Raw genomic sequence first — 20,687 nt, forward strand, 5'->3', positions numbered from 1 at the left:
TCCACCAGGAGTGTTGCTTCGTCCTATGCGTTGGCTCATGGCGCCTCACTAGCAGACATCTGCAGAGCTGCCGGCTGGGCGACACCTAATACCTTCGCCAGGTTTTATGACCTTCGCGTAGAGGCTGTATCCTCCCGTGTTTTCAGGTGACCGGGAGAACAGCTGGTGTTGGCTTGCTGCGCCATTCCCACGGGATCCGTGCGCTATTTCCCAGTAATGTTCCCTCCGGCGAACCCTGGGTCCTCCATGCCCCGCAGTCAGGCCTAGACGCGGAGTAGCCCCTGACTGTGATCCTGCCTGGGTCTCCTTCGCCCCGCAGGTTGTGGCAACGTGTCTCAGTATTCCAACGGCCATCCAGAAGGCCGCTGTTTTCCTCGTGTATCTCTAACACTTTATGGATATATTGAATTTTGTTTATTTCCACATGTTAAGTTTTCATGTGCTCCGCCCCCCCAACCCATGCTTCAGTACAATCTGGCATCCCTGCGGGGTCCCTATTGGCCCCCGGGGCGTTGGGAAGGTTACGTTACAATGTCCATCTGCTGGCACGTCCGCCTGTCGGCACGTGGGTTGTTGCGTAACGCGGTGTCAGAGTCGTGGCCTGTTCCATAGGGTCTGTTCCCATATGTAACGTCGAAGTGATTCGACTGAAGGGGTAACGTCTAGGTTACGTATGTAACCCACGTTCCCCGAAGGAGGGAACGGAGACGTTACATCCCCTGCCACGACTCTGCCTCGGCTCTTCAGCAAAAAAACCTGAATGAGTGGTTGCATACCGCCATCTTATATACCCGTATGTACGGGGAGTGGCGTAGTATGCAAATACCACTCGCCAATTTTCATTGGCCTTTTCTATAAGGCTCAGAGATGATTGGACTCTAGGCGAGTTCCCATATGTAACGTCTCCGTTCCCTCCTTCGGGGAACGTGGGTTACATACGTAACCTAGACGTTTTAACTCCAAAACGGAGGGAGTCATTTATACATTTCAGGAGTGTTAAATTTGACTTAGATTGAGTTCATTGCACACTGGCTTTTTTGCTGTGTTCAGGTAAGGAAAAATGAACAAACAATCCACAAAACAGTGCATGTTTACATTTATTTTCATTGAAACATTGTACATATTTTTTCCCTTTAATGGTTGTCACCTCATGTACAAAGACTTGCGTTGAATTAATCCTAAAACATTGCGTACGTACAAAGCTGTAAATGTGCGTACGCAGTAAAAAAAAATCAGATGTATGAAACACTGCGTACGCGGAATTCCACGCATAATCTCTTTGTACATCCGAATTAACGTGAAATTGAGCGCACATGCACGAGCGCAAAACCCCTCCCTGCCTCCTTCTCCTGTATTAATATGGTAATGACTCCACTTTGGCAAAAACCAAACGAAAAAGCAAGCAAGAGAAACTTCACAGAATGTGAATTGAAGGTGCTACTATCGGAGGTAGACCAGAGAAAAACTGTTATTTACAAGTTTGTAAAAAAAAAAAAAAAAAATAGTAAAAATAGAGTGGGAGAGTTTAGCTGACGCGGTTAACGCAGGGGGGTCTGAACATCGCACTGTGAACGAATTAAAAAAGAAATGGTCCGATCGATGTAAAGGTGCAGGTAAGAGGAGAACAGCGGCGACTTACGTTTCAGCACATCAGTCAGAGTCATAGAGCGGAAGCAGATGAACGTCTTTGTCTTGTAATGGTAAAATATATTGTTTGAATTAGTGCAACGTTGTCTTAAAGTAGGCCTATGTCTATAAAGGTTCATATAATGCATCACCACACGGTGTGATGTTGACATAATGTGATTTAGTTTGACTCAAAGCAACCAAGTGATCCTTGTCAGCTAGGTAAAATATATTATAAGAAATTTCTATTTTGATTTGATGGCTATCTGCTGAATTTGCTGATGCTTGTAAAATACATGATGTAATTTATTAACATTTCATCATATTATATAGCCTATATAGCTATTGAGAGGGACATCCCAGTGGATCACAGTGTTGTTTTAATTAGTTTACATAAGATATATACATAAGATACCCTATATATGTATATATTATCTGTATAAAAGTTATTAATACTAATTAAATATAATATAAGAAGAATATTATTGTGTGTTATTTTTTTGGTGGTGGAGGGGTTGGGGGGGTTCCCTTTTTTCAGTTTCAGCACATGCCCCTCAAAAGGTCTGTGCAGGGCCCTTGCCATAGACTAAGGGTTGTATACATTTGCAAATGCTTTTATATGTTCTAAATCACATAATTGGTAGAAAAATATTGTGTCACTTAACCCATTTTATCAATTATAAATTAATAGCAATGTTTTTCACATGTGTTGGTGCAATACTTTGTAGTGTGCAATTTAACATAATTGCCTCTAGGAGTCGCCAAGGGAAATAAAACAAACACGCACGTATACACGTACGCCAGACAAGAAGTTGGCGCAGATCAACGCACATTCTCACGTTAATTTCATCGTTAGTAAATCCAAACGTGAGCGTGAAATCTGGCGTACGCAAAGTTTTTGTGCGTACGCAGTGTTGATACATGAGGCCCCTGGCGTTTTGTGCTTGAGATTTGCATAAAGTTGAGGAATGGCCAACCTTTTGACGCTCTCAGCCGCTTTCAACGCTTTGTTTTGTGTTAAAGTTTGTAGAAAAACAGTCTTAAGTAGGAATAACTGCAGGTTGTGCAATGGGTGTGGCGACAGGTGTGACGCGTTCAATGCTAATCGACAAATTTTCTTAATCAACGTAATCGATGACGTCAACAAATCGCTGCAGCTCTACTTTAGAACAGTATCAGGTTGAATAATTGCTGGTTGTAAATGGATAAATGCATTCTAAATTATGAGAGCGAGTGAGCAAAACAAGGGTTAGGCGTAAAAGAGCACATAGTTATTGTGTTGGGGCCACATACCTGGAATTTGCTTAGGGCCCCCAAATCACTATGTCCACCCTCATCATGTGAAAGGGAGGAGCATTTCATTATAAAACCAGAAGTAGAAGAAAATCTCACTAAACTTGAACTGCAGCTGGACTACTGGTGAGTTTATGATTCTGGAAACAGTGTGTTTAATGCAAACATGTTCATTTATTGATATTATAAATCAGCTAAAGCATTCATTGAGATGCAATGCGTTTGTGACCTCAACAGGACCTACAACTCTTCCTGTCAAGAGAGCGTTTGTTTACTCTGATTAAGAAAGACACTTTCAGGACTTTCATTTGGTGAGTTTGCATTATTTCAGTGTCAGTTTGTGACTCAGCTTGAGATTATATTCTGCATGAGCTGATGTGCATGTTTCTGGGTCATCTCTAAGGATCCAGTGGAGACAAATGACTCATGCAGAATATAATCTCAAACTGAGTCACAAACTGACACTGAAATGATACAAACTGAAAGAGTCTTTCTTAATCATAGTGAACGAACGTTCTCTCATCAGGAAGAGTTGTAAGCCCTGTTGAGGTCACAAACACATCACATTTCAATGAATGCTTTTGCTCAATGAATGGACACATATGAACATTTATGTCATCTGCTTCTTCTGTTGTAGCTTCAGGACAGATATTACATCCTGAGGATATATTACCATTAATATTAATGATTAAGGTGTGTCTTCCCTGCCCCGTTTGGGTGTGGTTGTGTTTCCCTGTGTGTGCTCTCTCTCTCTGTCTCTCTCTTTCTCTCTCTCTCACTCTCGTGCATCCCAATGTTCATACTATCCATCCTAAACATAGTCTCGCATAGCCAGACCTTCAGACTGACGGCTGAAGGTCTGGAATTCATGGCAGCTTTCATTGGCCAAGGCCCGCCCATAAGGCTGCTTGACCGACATGTCAAACAACCAATCACAGTTTGTTTTGTTTCGTGTGTGGAAATACCCCCACAACAACAGACTGGCATGCAACAAGTCAGTCACTGAAATAACCAGCATTGAAAGTTAAATAAAAAGAGGGAGAACAAGCAGTAAGTCAGTAATTTGTTCGTGAACGTTGCAAAAGTGTATAACAACAATAGCGTCTGCATAAGCACCTTTTAGCAAAATGCCGAATAAATCGTGTCTCCCGGAAATCCAGTCAAATTCAACTAATCAGATGATGACTTCAACATTCCTGAAATGTTTCCATTAAGTGTACCATATGCATCAAACATTTAGCCAATGTTCTGTGGGCGTGACGTCTGAGGCTGAAACTATCCTAAACAGTATGTGAGATAACAATAAGTGTGTCCCAAAGTGTAGTATGCTGAAAAGAGTATGCCAAAAGTCCCTGGATGAACTACTATTTCAGGTTGAAGTGTGGATCTGTGTACACTCTAATGGCTAATATTGCCCACAACCCATTGTGCTTTGCAAAGGATTCGGCACAGAACTACAAACACGAATAAAACATGTTAAAAAACTACAAGCATGGCGGATGTGCGTGACTGGCGGTTAGGCAGAGATGTTTAGAAAAAGGGGTTAAAGTAAACTGTTTTGATATTTAATCCTTCATGAACACTATTAATGCAGCTCTAATGAATCTTTCTGTCATCACAGTTCAGCCTGGACACCATCATAAGAGGTGAGAGAAACACTTTAGTAAAATCTTCAGTGAATCTTCAAGTGAATGATGATGATGAATGTGTTTTTCAGTGAGGAATCAAACTGCAGTGACTCCAAACTCAGGTGAGTTTCAGCTGATTATTCACTAATAAAACACTGCACATCTCATTCACACTCAATACACTTTCACTCTTTTCTCTCATTGACTCATATTTGGGATCTTTATGTGTTTGTAAAGATGATGTGAATGAAGTGACTCTGCAGCACTCAGGTACAACATTCAGAGCTTTAAAGTTCTGTGGATTTGCCTTTTAATATAGACCATGCTTCTAGTTGTATTTCAAACAGACGGTTTGCAGCTGTGTTGGAAATCACCATAAATGGCTAGCAATGCATATAGGAGACCACATTCAAAACCCCCTGATTTTTTTCTTGATTATATCATGCATCTGATTGGATAACAGAAGTTTGTTTCAGTTTGTTTCACAGATGAAAGTGTGATACAAGGTGGGCTACAGTGCATGGGCTGAAGTGTGGTTCAGCCCCTCCAGACCACAGCAGCTCACATATGATTGTACAGTATAGCAGACCTCTAAACTGAACTGAACGCCGTCTTAGAAGAGCTCCTGAACTGCTGAAGCTCAGCTTTCACTCTGCAACAGCGTGACTGAAGATCTGCTTACAGGTACGGATTACACTTTATAACCTTTTAATATGGAGCTACTTATAGTGGTAAGTGGGGTAAGATGACCAGGGGCATCGCTGGGACTTTTGGGCCCCCCGTACACTGATTTAGTTAAGGGCCCCCCCTAAAAACTAAAAATTACTTCAGTGGGGGTGGGGTGTTCACGATTGTAAAACTATGTGGGGGTGGGAGTGGGGGTGTGTTAGGGGTTGTGGTCGCGATGGGCCCCCCCTTGCCAAGGGCCCCTGTTACTCTGTTCCACTATTACCCCCTGAAGATGAGCCATTTTTTTACTCATGTGGTCCACAAGTTCAAGGAAGAAGTACACTGAAAGCACCTAAACTACCTTTATGTTTCCTATCATTTTAAATGATCAGAGTGTATCTACGACAAAGGGTTCTAAAATTATGGCTTCTTATAAAAAAAAAGTGTTCCTCTGGCTCACTTTGCCCCAGATTAGTGGTAAGTTGACCCGAGTCAGTGGTAAGATGAACCATCTGACTGAATCTGATTCAAGATCATTTAAAAACTAATTTAATAATCAGATTTCCTTTACAAATTGTCACCGGTGCTTTATGGCATGGTTAGTTGAAATGCAGGCATTTGGCTCACTTTGCCCCATAGCTGGCATTTTGGTGTAAACTAGCTATATTTCGCCAATTTAATATACAGTAAGCTAATGATTTGCATGGTTTTACACATGACTAAATCACATATATGCATCATAAATATTTTTTAAACCTGGATAAATTTGCTTTGATGTAACAGCCATTACATTGGATATGCTAAAATCTTACTTTGACAAGCCAAAACAGTTTTTAAAGTAAATGTGCAACTTTTACATAGGAATTGTCAGGAATCTGTGGCTTTCCATCCGTTCACCACTAGATGTCACTCTTTCATCACATAGAGTCTTACCTGTCTCCACAGACTACATCTCCCATCACCCATTGCACTAATTTACACTCACACAGCTGCCACCACTCAGACACCATGGACTACCTAGGACTTCCTAGTTCACATTGTCTAGTATTGTTTTAGCTGGCCAACATACAAAGTGTTTTCCCTGTCTGTTGCTTACTCTGATTGTTTCCCAATTGATCGCTGCCTGCCTTTTTGACCCTGTCTGCTCTTTGGATTTACTCTGTGTTTATGATCATCATGTTGTGTTTAAGGCTATTTTTTTACTTCTGGCTGTACGACCTTCATTTTTATTAAAGCCTGCAAATAAATCTGACCGTCTCACATCCCATCATTAGAGGAATGGGCAATGCCAAAAAAAAAAAAAGTCTTTGTTTGTTTGTTTACTAAATGTAAATTGGCTAATGCTACCCAATTAACTAAAAAAGCATTTTAACATTCAATATGCCTTAATTGCAACTTATTAGGTTATATATAAATATGTTTACTGTAGTGGTAACCATGAAAATCTACAAATAAAGTAGCTGATCTGTGGTCACTTTAGTAAAAACATGGTTTACTTTCATAAGGGACTGCCAGTGACTGGGTGTTCTTTTTATTGTTACAGTGCATGATTTATATTAACATTACAGAACAGAACATGATCAATATGAATGTTTAACTTTAAATTAAATACATGTAATAGCACAAATTATGTATGCTACAATCTCTTTTTTTAAGTAAATCAAATGACAAGACAAATGATTCTTGAAAATGTATGTTGTAGTTTACCATTTTTTTATATCGTAAACGGTAAATATTGATGAATTGTATCAGTATGTTTAGCTGCACATTGCCTCAGCATTCAAGTGGCACACAGCTCAGCTCTGTGAACGGTGAATCCCGACTTCTACACTTTGATTGGCTATCTCCAACATTTTCAAATCAGAATGAGAATGAGCGTTGTTGCCAGGTATATTATGCTCACAAATACTAGGAATTTGTTGTAGTAACGTCGACTAATAATTTTGACCCCACTTACAGGAAACATATAACTAGTGCCTGAGTACGCTACTTCGAGAATCTCAACCAAAGATTTTACTTCGGGTTTTCTACAAGTTCTCTACCCAGTAGCTGAGTTTAAACTTGAACTTTGAGTTGAGTAACCCTAAGACGGGAAACTCTGAGTTTAAACTTGAACTGTAAGTTGAGTAACCCTAAGACGGGAAACTCTGAGTTTTCACTTTCAGAACAGCTGAACTGAGTTAGTTCAATCCACTCGTAGTAGGTCGTAGTAGGAGTTTAGCACTTGCACCATGACTATGAAAAAAAGCCCTGATCAATGGAGCTCTGAAATTATGATTTACCATGGCAACAGCTCCCACCAAAAAGACATCCACATACTTCAAACCAATGCTTATTCTTAATAATTACTATTAAGAAAAAAGAAAGAAGAAAACAGTTAAACATGAAGAATTAAAACATAATTCAATCAGGTAAAGCTTTAAGCATAACATGTTCATGGATGTAGGCTACATGACAAATATTTGACATATTAAAATGTCATAATACAGTGGTTCCCAACCTTTTTTACTCCGGGACCCCCTCCTTCTCTAATCAATTTTGCAAGGCCCCCCTATGCCTGACATGTCCTCTTATACTGTACTTCCACTTTAAAAAGTATTTATTTTTAGACCTTTTTTATCAACCAAAACATTTGTTTTGCCTTATTATTCTTCCACTGCAAAACTCAAAATTCAAATTATACTTTATAACCTTAAGACACCCTGCTCAATTCTAACTTTTTAAAATTATATATATACAGATTTAAAGTTCCTGAATTTTTTTACTTCAGACATCAGAGTATTTTTCTTAAATAACCTACCTACCAAACAGGACAATAAAGGAGATGCCAAAATGCGCCTAATGTTAGACTCTTATATACAAGAGTGTTATACATAGGCACGTTCAGGTTCGTTATTATTACTCGACTCGTCTTTACCTTTACATTACTTTGACGGTTTGCTTCATGCATGTAAGATGTAGTAACGTTGTGCGTGCAGTGGTTGGAAGTTTTGAGCCGCCATTCAGTCTGTTTAACAGTGCGTCGAGTCCGAATCAATCAATCACAGAACACGAGAGAGGCCGTACTTTGATCATTTTTTATTTAGCTATAATATAATGAAATTTAACAATTATAGGATAATATTCAAATAAATTTTAAGATATCTCACGGCCCCCCCTGGAGGATCACGGGGGCCCCCTGGTGGGCCGCGGCCCACAGGTTGGGAACCACTGTCATAATAAATATAAAAATATAATATTGCGTCTATTTCAATGTGCAACAGCTTTTTCCACGTAGTTTAATCCTCTTTTTACATAATTAAATGTTAATTAATTTTCATAAGCCTCTCAATATGTAGATATACAATATATAGAAACATATTCCAGACAGAGAGTCATAGAATTAAAACATACAACATTAATGTTTTGAAAGGCCACTTTTTTGTGTTGTCTATTTAACGTCACTGTCTAGAAGAATAATTCATCTTTTAATTGTTTATTTGGAGCATTTAGAATTTTCTTCTCAGCAAATATTGATAAACAATTATTTGTGGCTAGTTTGATTAATTAATGAGCAAATCATGTAATTATTAAGATAAAAAAAAATATTTACTGACAGTCCGGGCCTAGTGTCCTTTTTCTAGTGTCTTTTAACAGGTGTGGTTCCCGCTTATTTGAAAGTGGCTACTGTCACACCTCACCTCAAGAAGCCTTCACTCGACCTGTCTGTTTTAAAAAAAATGTCTCTAATTTGTCTCTAAGGCTTTGGAAAAGATTGTGTTTTTTTAACTTCAGTCTTTTCAGCCTTGTTCTCTTAGATTTATCAGCTGCTTTTGAAACTATCAACCATTCCATATTAATAAATAGACTCGAATCTTGGGTGGGTCTCTCTGGCACAGTTTTAAAGTGGGTTCAGTCATTCCTGTTGGATAGGAAATATGTGGTTAGGCTAGGAGAATTCTTCTCTCCCACTTCTTCTTTTCCCTGTGGTCTTCCTCAAGGTTCTGTCTTAGCTCCCACTTTATTTTCACTGTATATGCTACCTCTAGGCTCCATTTTTGTCATTTCACTTTTATGCTGATGGCACTCAAATCTATCTATCTTTTAAGAAAAACGATCCTTTGGCCATGAATGCTCTGTTGTCTTATTTAGATGAAGTTAAATCTTGGTTATTTCAAAATTTCTTATCTCTAAATGAAGAAAAAACTGAGGTGATAGGTTTCAGTCCATCAGATAATATGAAGGCCTCTGATTTTGACCTAGGACCTTTATCTGCTGTTAGGTCCTCACAGGTACGGAATTTGGGTGTCTTGTTGGACGACACGCAAAAGTTTGATAAACAAATTTCCACCGTGATTGGATCTGTTTTTTATCAGCTCCGCACACTTGCAAAAATCAAACATTTTCTCACCGACAAGACTCTGGAGATGGCGGTTCATGCTTTAATTACGTCGCATCTAGACTATTGTAACTCTTTATATTGTGGCATCTCTAAATCGCAAATTGCCCGTCTTCAATTGGTCCAGAACGCCGCTGCTAAGTTTCTTTTAAAAAAGAAAAATGGGATCATGTCACTCCGCTCTTGAAGGCCCTTCACTGGCTGCCTGTCCAATTTAGAATACACTTCAAAATTGTATTATTTTTTTTTTAAATCGTTGCATCACCAAGCACCCATTTACCTATCCAAACTGCTCCACTAGTATATCCCTTTGAAAAGTTTGAGATCCTGCGACCAGAACCTCCTTTTATTTCCACACTCTAGACTCAAGCGTAGAGGTGACCGTACCTTTTCAGGAATTGAGCCTCGCCAGTAAATGACTTGCCAGTTGAGATCAGAACGGCTCCTAGTCTGACTATTTTTAAATCACTTTTAAAAACTCATTTGTTTTCAATGGCCTATTAGGTTTTATTTTGTCTATTCCATTTCTTATTTATGTGTCTTGTTTCTGTTTATTTTTCTTGTGGATGTTTCCAAGTGTAAAGCACTTTGATCAGTCTTGCGGCTGTTTTAAATGTGCTATATAAATAAAGTAAACTTGAAACTTCTTCAAGCCATCTCTGGTATTTTTAAAAGAATAAAGTATAATTAAAATGAAATACTAATCGTCATAGCCTTTATCACTCTGAAGAATAATATAAAGTGGCATGATTTCTGCCTCATTCTGTTTAATGAATCCATGTCAGATCACAAAAGGAAGTTATTTCAAACTCTCGACTGATGTTATGAAGTGAATTTGGAGTAGAAAATTGTTGGACAGCAGGTTTGATATTTTTACATGTGTTTTCATGGTAATCAATTAGCAAGCCATTTAGCCCTAAACAACCATTGAATAAAATTCAGTATATTAATGTTTTGTATTACCATGTGGACATAATTGGACGGTGGCGAGAAACTCATGTTTAACCTGAATTAACCCAAAAACACCAGAGATTGTATTTGATTTGATGCACAGCTTGTTTGTTTTCTGTTAAACACTTTGATCTTACTCTTCTTGATAGAACTATTTGAAAGAGATGACAGAGATCAACTTCAATCAAGATCAACATCATTATCCAGTGATCCAGATTCTCCTGATGGGCAGAAACGGTTCTGAGAAAAGCTCATCTGGAAACACCATACTGGGAGAAAACTTGTTCAAAGAGCATGAAGCTGAAGTTTGTGAGGGTCAAACACAGATCAGTGGGAAGCAGGTTACTGTGATTGATTGCCCAGATCTATTAGATCCAGATCTGAATAAAGAGCAGCTGGAGAAGATGAAAGATCAGCTATTTTCGAGGTGTTCATCAGGTCTCAGTGCAGTTCTGATCACCGTTCCTCTAGAGAAACCTGTGCAAAATGAGGAAGAGATCTTGGATTATATTCGGTGTTTATTTGGTCCCGAAGTTCAGAAGTACATCATGATTCTGTTCACATTCAAAGATAATGTAGATGAAACAAGAAATGAACAAATCAAACACCAAGATCATGAGGATCTCCAGCGTCTGGTGACTGAATGTGGAGGAAAGATTCACTGTTTCAATAATAAGAAGAAGAACATGAAAGGTCAAGTCCAAGAACTACTGCAGAAGATTGAAATAATGATGATTGAAAATGGTGGGATGTTTATCATGAAACAAATGAGGAGGAGACACAGCATGGCCAGCATTGTTAATTGTAAGTTGTTTTATTGTTGTGAAATGACATTCTTGTTTTTTCTGCTTAGTTTAATGATTATGAACACAACTTAGGTTAAAATGGTAAACCAAATGAATATATTATTGCATTAATATAACATTAATGAGGCTGTGTTTAAAACATGTAAAGTTACTACAACTGTGTTTTATTCTAAAGTATGCTACATGTCATAAAAAGTATATGAGAAAGTTGTTAATGAGGTTTAAATGAACATCATGTTGAGTGATCTGATGTTTCTGTTGCAGTTTCAGGAGAGACTCCAGCTGAAAATGAGATTAATGTAAAGAAAGACAGAAAACTGGATCTGGGCAGATTGGCACAATGATCACCATCATCTACAGAAATGAATGCTTGGATAAAAATATGCATCAGAAGAAACAGCAGTGTGAATGGTTTCCTCAATCAGAACAGCAGAAAATATACCAGCGTTCAGATGAAATACTGAATCAGACACACAACGGTGAGTGTGACCAGAGCTGACAGGTCCTACTCATTGTTGAAATCATACTCTAGATTTAATACTGTCACATGGAATTGATGTTAATGGTGTTGAAATTCTGCAGCAAAGTGACAATATCTCAGATCATTATTTAGTCTTGTGTATAGTCCAGATAGCTAAAACTGTAAAATTATGGTAGAACCATCACTTCTACCACAACAGTGACTAAATTAACAAAGAATAAAGCACCAACAGGCGTTGAATTTTGTATGCATGTTAGACCCTATTCCATCTAAGTTACTACAAGAGGTGCTTCCAGAAGTCATAGATCCTCATCCAAATATTATTAATTCATCACTATCATTAGGATATGTCCCCAAAACCTTCAAACTGGCTGTTATTAAGCCTCTCATTAAAAAAACACAACTTGATCCCAACAAATTAAATAATTACAGACCAATCTCAAATCTCCCTTTTCTGTCAAACATATTAGAAAAGGTAGTATCCTCACAATTGTGTTCCTTCTTAGAGAAATATGGGTAACACTTTATAATAACGTTCAGTTGTAAGTCATTTATAAGTGGTTAGTTAATGATTTGCAAAATATTCATAAATGTTTAATAAGTGATATGCTAACAATTTGTGTATGTTTTGTCAATTCATTTACAAGTAATTTACAAGTAATTAGTTAATGATGAACTAATAATTTACAAACATGACTATGTGTTTATAAATGGTTAATAAATGATATGTTAGTATTTTTATATATGTTTTGTAGATTAAGTTATAAATCATTTACAAGTAATTAGATAATGATGAACTAATAATTTACAAAACATGATTATACGTTTACAAATGATATGCTAACGATTTACAAATCTGTCGTAAGTTATCTTAAAAATAGCATATCATGAAATAATCAAACAGATCCTTAGTAAGTGGTTAATACATTACTAGTTAATATATTATGTGTCACTTAAAAATAATTAAAATATCAATCATTTAAATGTTTATCGTTCACTGAAGATCGCATCATGAATAAATCATTTACAAATCTTTCTGCATCCCTTAATCTAAAGTGTAAACAATTCATCAGTTGTAAATGTTTAATTCATTATTCAAAGGTCTTTCCCCCAGTGTGTATACCCACCTGATACCCACACAACCTGGAACCGGCAGGCTTGTAAAACATTTACAACTGATGAGTAGTTTACAACTTTAGATTAGGGGATGCAGAAAGGTTTGTAAATTATTTATTCATTATTTATTCATCAACAGCTTTTGAATACTTTGTAGTGTGTACTGCAAAGTAAGGGCTGACTGGTGAGGGTAAAGATGTCTTCTTTGGCAAACATAAGCTGTGTCCCAAATGACGCACTATACACTCTGCACTTATTCACTATGTACTTATGCACTAATGCACTATGCACCATGTAGTGTATGAATTATATAAGGTTATTTTATATTTTATAACGCCCTAAACAAACTTTCACATGAACCGCAATCAACTTCAAATTTGGAATAACTTATTTAGATGTAAGTCTTCACATTGATATCAAATTTAGGATAAAACCTGTTATGTAAAATATGTATTTTATATAAAATATAATAAAAAATTATAAACTTCTTTAATTTGTTAATACTTTATTTATTTATTTATTTTAATTCCGCTTCTGCAATAATCTGCTGATTTTTTTAAAAAAAAGAGACCGACCTTAGATCCAAAGTGTTCATGAATTACAATTTAAGTTTGGATAGTGCACTTTTACGCCTATTTTAAAAAATGGGGGTGACAGTTAAGGGGTTAACTAGTAATTTTTTAACCATTTACTAAGGATCTGTTTGATTATTGCGTGATATGCCATTTTTTCAAATAATTTACGACAGATGGGTAAATCGTTAGCATATTACTTACAATAAAATGAACATATCACTTATTAATCATTTATAAACACATAATCATGTTTTGTAAATAATTAGTTTATCATTAACTAGTTACTTATAAATTAACTTGTAAATGATTTGTAAATGAATTAACTAAACATACACAAATTATTAGCATATCACTTATTAATCATTTGTGAATGTTTTGTAAATTATTATTTCATCATTAACTAATCACTTATAAAAGACTTACAACTGGACGTTATTATAAAGTGTTACCGAAAAATGGTATCAGTGAGAATTTCCAGTCAGGTTTTAGACCGTATCATAGTACTGAGACTGCTCTTATTAGAGTTACAAATGACCTGCTCTTGTCATTCGATCGTGGTTGCATCTCTCTATTAGTGCTCCTGGATCTTAGTGCTGCGTTTGATACTATTGACCACAACATTCTTTTAAATAGACTTGAAAATTATGTTGGCATTAGTGGTAGTGCACTGGCTTGGTTTAAATCGTACTTATCTGGCCGGCATCAGTTCGTAGCAGTGAATGACGAGGTATCATATTAATCACAAGTGCAGTATGGAGTACCTCAAGGCTCAGTATTAGGGCCATTACTTTTTACACTGTATATGTTACCCTTAGGAGATATCATCAGGAAACATGGTGTTAGTTTTCATTGTTACGCTGATGATACGCAGCTCTATATTTCTTCACGGCCCGGCGAAACATACCAATTTGAAAAACTAACAGAATGCATAGTTGAATAAAAATGTAAAATTTAAAATAAAAAATTAGATGGCGAGAAATTTCTTACTGCTAAATTCTGAAGAAACAGAGGTGTTAATTATTGGACCTAAAACCTCCTCATGAAATAACCTAAAACACAGTGTAATACTCAATGACTGCTCTGTCAATTCTTCGTCATCAGTTAGGAACCTAGGTGTCCTATTTGATAGCAATCTTTCAGTCGAAAGCCACATTTCTAGCATTTGCAAAACCACATTTTTTTTCATCTAAAATATATATTGAAATTACGACTTATGCTCTCGATGTCAAATGCAGAAACGTTAATTCATGCGTTCATGACCTCAAGGGTAGATTATTGTAATGCTTTATTGGGTGGTTTTTCTGCACGCTTAATAAACAAACTCCAGCTGGTCCAAAATGCAGCAGCTAGAGTTCTTACTAGAACCAGAAAGTATGACCATATTAGCCCGGTTCTGTCAACACTGCACTGGCTCCCTATTAAACATCGTATAGATTTTAAAATCTTGCTGACTAGTTATAAAGCCCTCAATGGTTTAGCTCCTCAGTACTTGAGCGAGCTCTTATCATATTATAGTCCCTCACGTCTGCTGCATTCTCAAAAGTCTGGCAATTTGATAATATCTAGAATATCAAAATCAACTGCGGGCGGCAGATCATTTTCTTATCTAGCGCCTAAACTCTGGAACAATCTACCTAACACTGTTCGGGAGGCAGACACAATCTGTCAGTTTAAATCTAGATTAAAGACCCATCTCTTTAACCTGGCCTACACTTAATACATTTCACAATCCAAATCCATTAACGGATTGTTAGGCTGCATTAATTAGGTCAATCCGGAACCAGGGACACTTCCTAAAACACCTGATGTACTCGATGCATCAGAAGAAGAATGGCATCTACGCTAATATTAGCATCTTTCCTTCTTATTCCGAGGTCACCGTAGCCACCGATCATGTATCCAGATCAGACGGTCACTGCAGTCCCCCGGATCCAGTCCGTACCCATCAGCACCCAGAGATATCCTCTACAGCCCTGAAAGTCAGCAGAATTCATGTCAACTAGATAAGCCCCAGAGACAGACCAGATGAGTCCTCTCCAATCTGATTTTGTGGCAACATGGAACTTTTGCATCTACATTAATATTAGTCTGTTTGTTTCTTATTCCGAGGTCACCATAGCCACCAGATCCAGTCCGTATCCAGATCAGATGGTCACTACAGTCCCCCGGATCCAGTCCGTACCAGGAGCAGATGGTTTATCAACACCTACATCCGAATGTCAGCGGATACCGTGTCAACTAGATGAGCCCCAGAGACAGATCATCAGAAAGAACTCCTACCCTAAATGGCCGCTGCAACAAGGCTATGGGAACCAGATGAATCCTCTCCAATTTGACTTTGCTGCAATATGGAACTTTTGCATTATTATTGACACTCTATTGTCTTATTTTAATACTGTAAGGTTGCTTTGACACAACTTGTGTTTTAAAAAGCCCTGTATAAATAATCTTGACTTGACTTGATTTATAGTTGAAAATATTCTGTTTTGTGAAAGTAATCAAAAATGCAGGCACTGACTGGCAATGTAATTATTTCTTTCAAAAATATCAGCAAGAAAAGAGTTAATGGTCAGTGTTGGGGTAACGCCTTACAAGTAACAGAATTAATGTAATCAGATGACTTTTTCTCAAATAACTAGTAAAGTAACACATTACTTTTTAATTTTCAAGAAAATATCTGAGTTACTGATTCAAATCCAGTTACTTTGGAGGCCAGTTCTTTTGTTGCCATGTTGAGAGAAATCAGAAGTACAGAGGCGTTGTGTGCGCTGTGTGAACATGATATTACTGTAGTTCTAGACTAAATGTCAACATGCATTCATTCATCTCACTCGCATAAAAAACATATTCAGCGAAAATGAATTAAAATTTTAAAAAATGCAAACACAGAATATGATGCAAACCTGCAATAATTAAATTGTGTTAAATAGCAGAAACATACTTTATGTATTTAACCCCATTTTATTAACCAGTGTCTTTGCTGCTGACCTTTGATGACCCAATTCAACCATACTAATAAGCAAAATAACTTTAGATAAACTAACAGTTGTGCTTCAATGTGTTTTTTTGTTTTGTTTTCTTTTTTTTAAACATGTTTAACCTTCTTCTTCTGCATGGTACTGTTGTACGTTGTTCACTTTTTCTTGTAAAAGGGTTTTTGCATTTGCTAAAAATAGTTTTTTTTTTTTTTTTTTTATATCAAACTGTCTCGAATCTGGTCCGTCAACACCAGATGTCACTCTTTCATTATATTGACTATTCACACAAACTGCATGTCACCCCAGACTACATTTCCCAGCATCCATTGCATAGATTACACACAGCTGTAGCCAATCACACTCACTATTTAACACCCACCCAGATTCTTCTCAGATGGCTGAGTATTTCATTGAGTTTAACAGTCTCCTAGTGTTAGCTACAGTACAGAGACAATTTCCTGGTTTTTGAGTCAAAGTTCAATCTTGTTGTCTAGTCTAGTCATTCATGTCTTGATATCCTTGCCTAGTTTATCTTGTCTTTATCTATATCTCTTGTTTGTTTATTGGATTACCCAATAAACAAGCCCTAGTCCTAGCCCTAGTTTATTGGAAATGTTACATGTTCACTGTGACAGGGATTGACAGCCTAAATGTGGATTAAAAAAAATATTGCCTGTAGTGAGACCTAGCTAACAATTTGTTGCAGATTTGACTAAAGCTCATGGCATATTAGTTTTAGTATACCCTGCTTTGTCTTTATATTGCTTATTTGAAAAATAAAAATAGTCTATCAACTCTGCTGTTTTACTTTATTTGGAAAATTAAAATGAAACATGATGTTAAAGGGAGAACTGCTGAGAAGTAAAGAGGGTTGTTTTAGCACATATCAAACAGACATTCAACATGAACTGGATTAAGAGTGTATTTCTAATAGTGAATTACCCTCAAACTGAATTGATCTGCTCTTCTCAAATATATTATCTTCTAGAATATTGAAAACAACAAACATTTTGGCTACAAATGATTTTATTTCAATATCCGTTTAGTAATCAAAGGAACTTCTCATTTAATGATTTTACTGCACTACTCTTTCAATAATAGACTTCAATGAGGTAGATAAAAGTATCCCATTTAGTTTGAAATCATGAATTAGTGTGTGTTTAAAATATCCTGGTTTAAATGGTAACATTCCTGTATCCTTATATCAATGAGATAAACAGTAGTTCCCTTCCGGGAACTCGAGCTGCGTCCAAAAACGCTATGGGGAACGGCATTGGCGAACCACGCTCTGAATGCTGTCTGTAACCAATCAGAAGACGGGAGTGACGTCACAGGCGGGGTGACGTAAGCGACCAGGAAGTATAAGCGTCAGGCGTCAGCTTTCTGTCATTCAGCGAAGCGCTCTATGTTTGTCGTGTCTGATAGTCACTGTTTTTCTGTGCCAGTTTGCACAACTTTTATTTGAGTGACTATGTCTGCTTTGGGGGAATAGCGAATATAGATTGTGTGTTCCTCCCTGCCAACACTTCATTGTTGGTGGGGATACACACGATCTATGTGTGGTTTGCCTGGGAGCGGAGCATGCCCAGTCAGCCCTCGAGGGGGCTGGCTGTCCGCAGTGTGATCTCCTTCCACTGCGGGTGCTTCGTTTCCGGAGGGCTCTCTTTGCGGAGGGAGCCTTTTATAGCGTTCCTGGCGGGTCTGGCCCCGCTTCCGCTGAGGCGGAGCGGCAGCTTCACTCGTGGGGTTCGCAGTTGGATCTGCTGGAGGGAATGGAGACGGGTGATCCCCTATCTTCTTCCTCACCCGGCAAATCCGCGGTCCAAGTTCTGGGTGCGGAAGCCCGCGCTGCGGTTCCTTACCCCCGGGATGAGGACTCAACTCTCCACTTATCGTCTTCCGAGGAGGTCGATGTGGAGTCTGTTCTTGACCAACCACAACATTCCCCCCAGTATGAGGAGCTCTTGGAGGTGGTTACTCGTGCGGTAGCCAAATTAAACATCGATTGGCCCGCCGAGAAAAAGCATGAGCCGCAGAAAAGCAAGCTAGACGAACGCTTTCTGCGGACAAAATCACCACCTTCAAGACGGAGCCTTCCTTTCTTCCCTGACCTTCACGCAGAACTATCTAGGTCGTGGGAGAAACCCTTCTCTGCCCGCTTGTTCATCCCCAACTCTGACTATTACGGTAACGTAGTGGGGTTGGACGAGCGTGGTTATAAGGCGATGCCGCGGGCTGAGCAGACGCTAGCTAGCTAGCTATCTGTCTCCCGGTCTGGCATCGTCTTTGAAGGCTCCAACCTTGCCCTCCAAGCCGCTTAGAACAACTTCTAGCTTGGTGGGTAAGGGGTACACGGCGGCAGGTCAGGCTGGTTCCTGTATGCACACAATGTCAGTGTTGCAGGCATACCAGGCTGATCTGCTAAAAGATCTAGACGACGGCAAGGGAGGTGACATAGCAGAACTGCGTAGTACCACTGATCTTGCTCTCCGTGCCACTAAGGCTACCTGAGGGTCGTGCTGCAGTCCAGGAAGGCCTCGGCTAAGCGGTCCTGACAATTCAGGACCGCCGAGGGTAGCCCCTCTTGGGGTGGGACGGGTCTCACTGCAGCACACGGTGACCGTTCCACCTCAAGGCCCTCGGGAGATCGGTCAGCTAACCCTGCCAGAGTTACAGGGCGCGACAGTCTCCAGCGAACACTTCGCCTCGTCTCTTCCGCCCGGCAACGTAACGGAAACGAGCAGTTCGCCACCCCTCCGGGGGTCTCAAAAACAGTTAATTCAGGTGCTTCCTGCCGGTCAGCCGTTACAGGACACCGAGTTAGCTACTCAATCAATACCAGAAGCCAACCTCGAGAGGTTGGTTCCCCTACTAGAATTTGTGTCAGCGTGGAAACTACTGCCAAATGTCTCTACATGGGTCCTGCGTACCCATGTAGGGGTTATCACATCCAATTCGGCGCTCCGCCGCCTACTTTCAACGGGGTGTTTCCTACTCTGGTGGGCCCCGAGCAGGCTCTGGTAATGGAACAGGAAGTGTTATCTCTTCTGAGGAAGGAGGCCATTGAGGTGGTCCCTCCTCAAGACAGGGAATCCGGGTTCTACAGCCGGTACTTCATAGTTCCCAAGAAGGATGGGGGACTGCGTCCCATTTTAGATCTAAGGCGTTTGAACCGCTCAGTCAAGAAGCTGAAGTTCAGGATGCTCACTGTCAGTCAGGTCGTGTTTCAAATCAGGTCCGAGGACTGGTTTGTTACGATAGATCTAAAAGACGCCTATTTTCACGTCTCCATCCTTCCTCAACACAGGAAGTTTCTGAGGTTCGCTTTCAGGGGCAAGGCTTACCAATACAGAGTTCTTCCGTTCGGCCTAGCGCTCTCACCCTGGACATTCACAAAGTGTGTGGATGCTGCACTGGCTCCTCTAAAACTCCAGGGCATTCGCATACTAAACTACATAGACGACTGGCTCATCCTAGCCAGTTCGGAACAGTTGGCGGTTCAACATCGAGATGTTGTTCTCGCACACATGAAACAGCTGGGGTTAAGACTCAACGCCAAGAAAAGTTTTCTTTCTCCATTACAGAGAACCACTTATCTAGGTGTTGTGTGGGATTCGACCACGATGCAGGCACGTATGTCACCTGCTCGGATCGAGTCGATCCTCACCACAGTCAAGAGAATCAAGCTAGGTCAGTCACTCACTGTAAAACAGTTTCAAGTACTACTGGGTCTGATGGCAGCTGCATCCAACGTAATACCTCTTGTTCTGCTGTACATGAGGCCCTTACAGTGGTGGCTCAAAACCAAGGGGTTCTCCCCGAGGGGGAACCCATTCCGCATGATCTGAGGTTGTTGAGACCATCTTGCAATCCAGAGCTCCCTCCACGAGGAAACTGTATGCCTTAAAATGGAAATTGTTCACCGCCTGGTGTATAGAACGCCAGCTGGACCCAGTTAACTGCCCGATAGGTACAGTGCTGGAGTTCCTGCAGGCCCGTTTCTCTGCTGGGTTAGCCCACTCCACCCTGAAGGTTTACGTGGCGGCATTATCGGCCTACCACGCCCCTCTTGGTGGCCTCTCAGTGGGTAAGAACTCTTTGGTTATACGTTTCCTCTGCGGTGTGCTTAGGCTGAGGCCTCGAGTTCGACCTCGGGTTCCGACCTGGGACCTCGCTGTGGTACTAG

General features: G+C 39.4%; 1 protein-coding gene across 1 annotated transcript; it reads left to right on the forward strand.

The window, feature by feature from the left end:
* Nucleotides 1–10,603: 10,603 nt before the first annotated feature.
* Nucleotides 10,604–11,762, forward strand: LOC141327592 (GTPase IMAP family member 9-like). The gene is made up of 2 exons (XM_073835357.1): nucleotides 10,604–11,349; nucleotides 11,616–11,762. The coding sequence occupies exons 1-2, from the start codon at nucleotides 10,710–10,712 to the stop codon at nucleotides 11,693–11,695; spliced, it is 720 nt and encodes a 239-aa protein (XP_073691458.1). The 5' UTR covers nucleotides 10,604–10,709; the 3' UTR covers nucleotides 11,696–11,762.
* The last annotated feature ends 8,925 nt before the right edge of the window (nucleotides 11,763–20,687 follow it).

The sequence above is a fragment of the Garra rufa genome, chromosome 1, assembly GCF_049309525.1.
Source record: "Garra rufa chromosome 1, GarRuf1.0, whole genome shotgun sequence".
Lineage (NCBI taxonomy): Eukaryota > Metazoa > Chordata > Actinopteri > Cypriniformes > Cyprinidae > Garra > Garra rufa.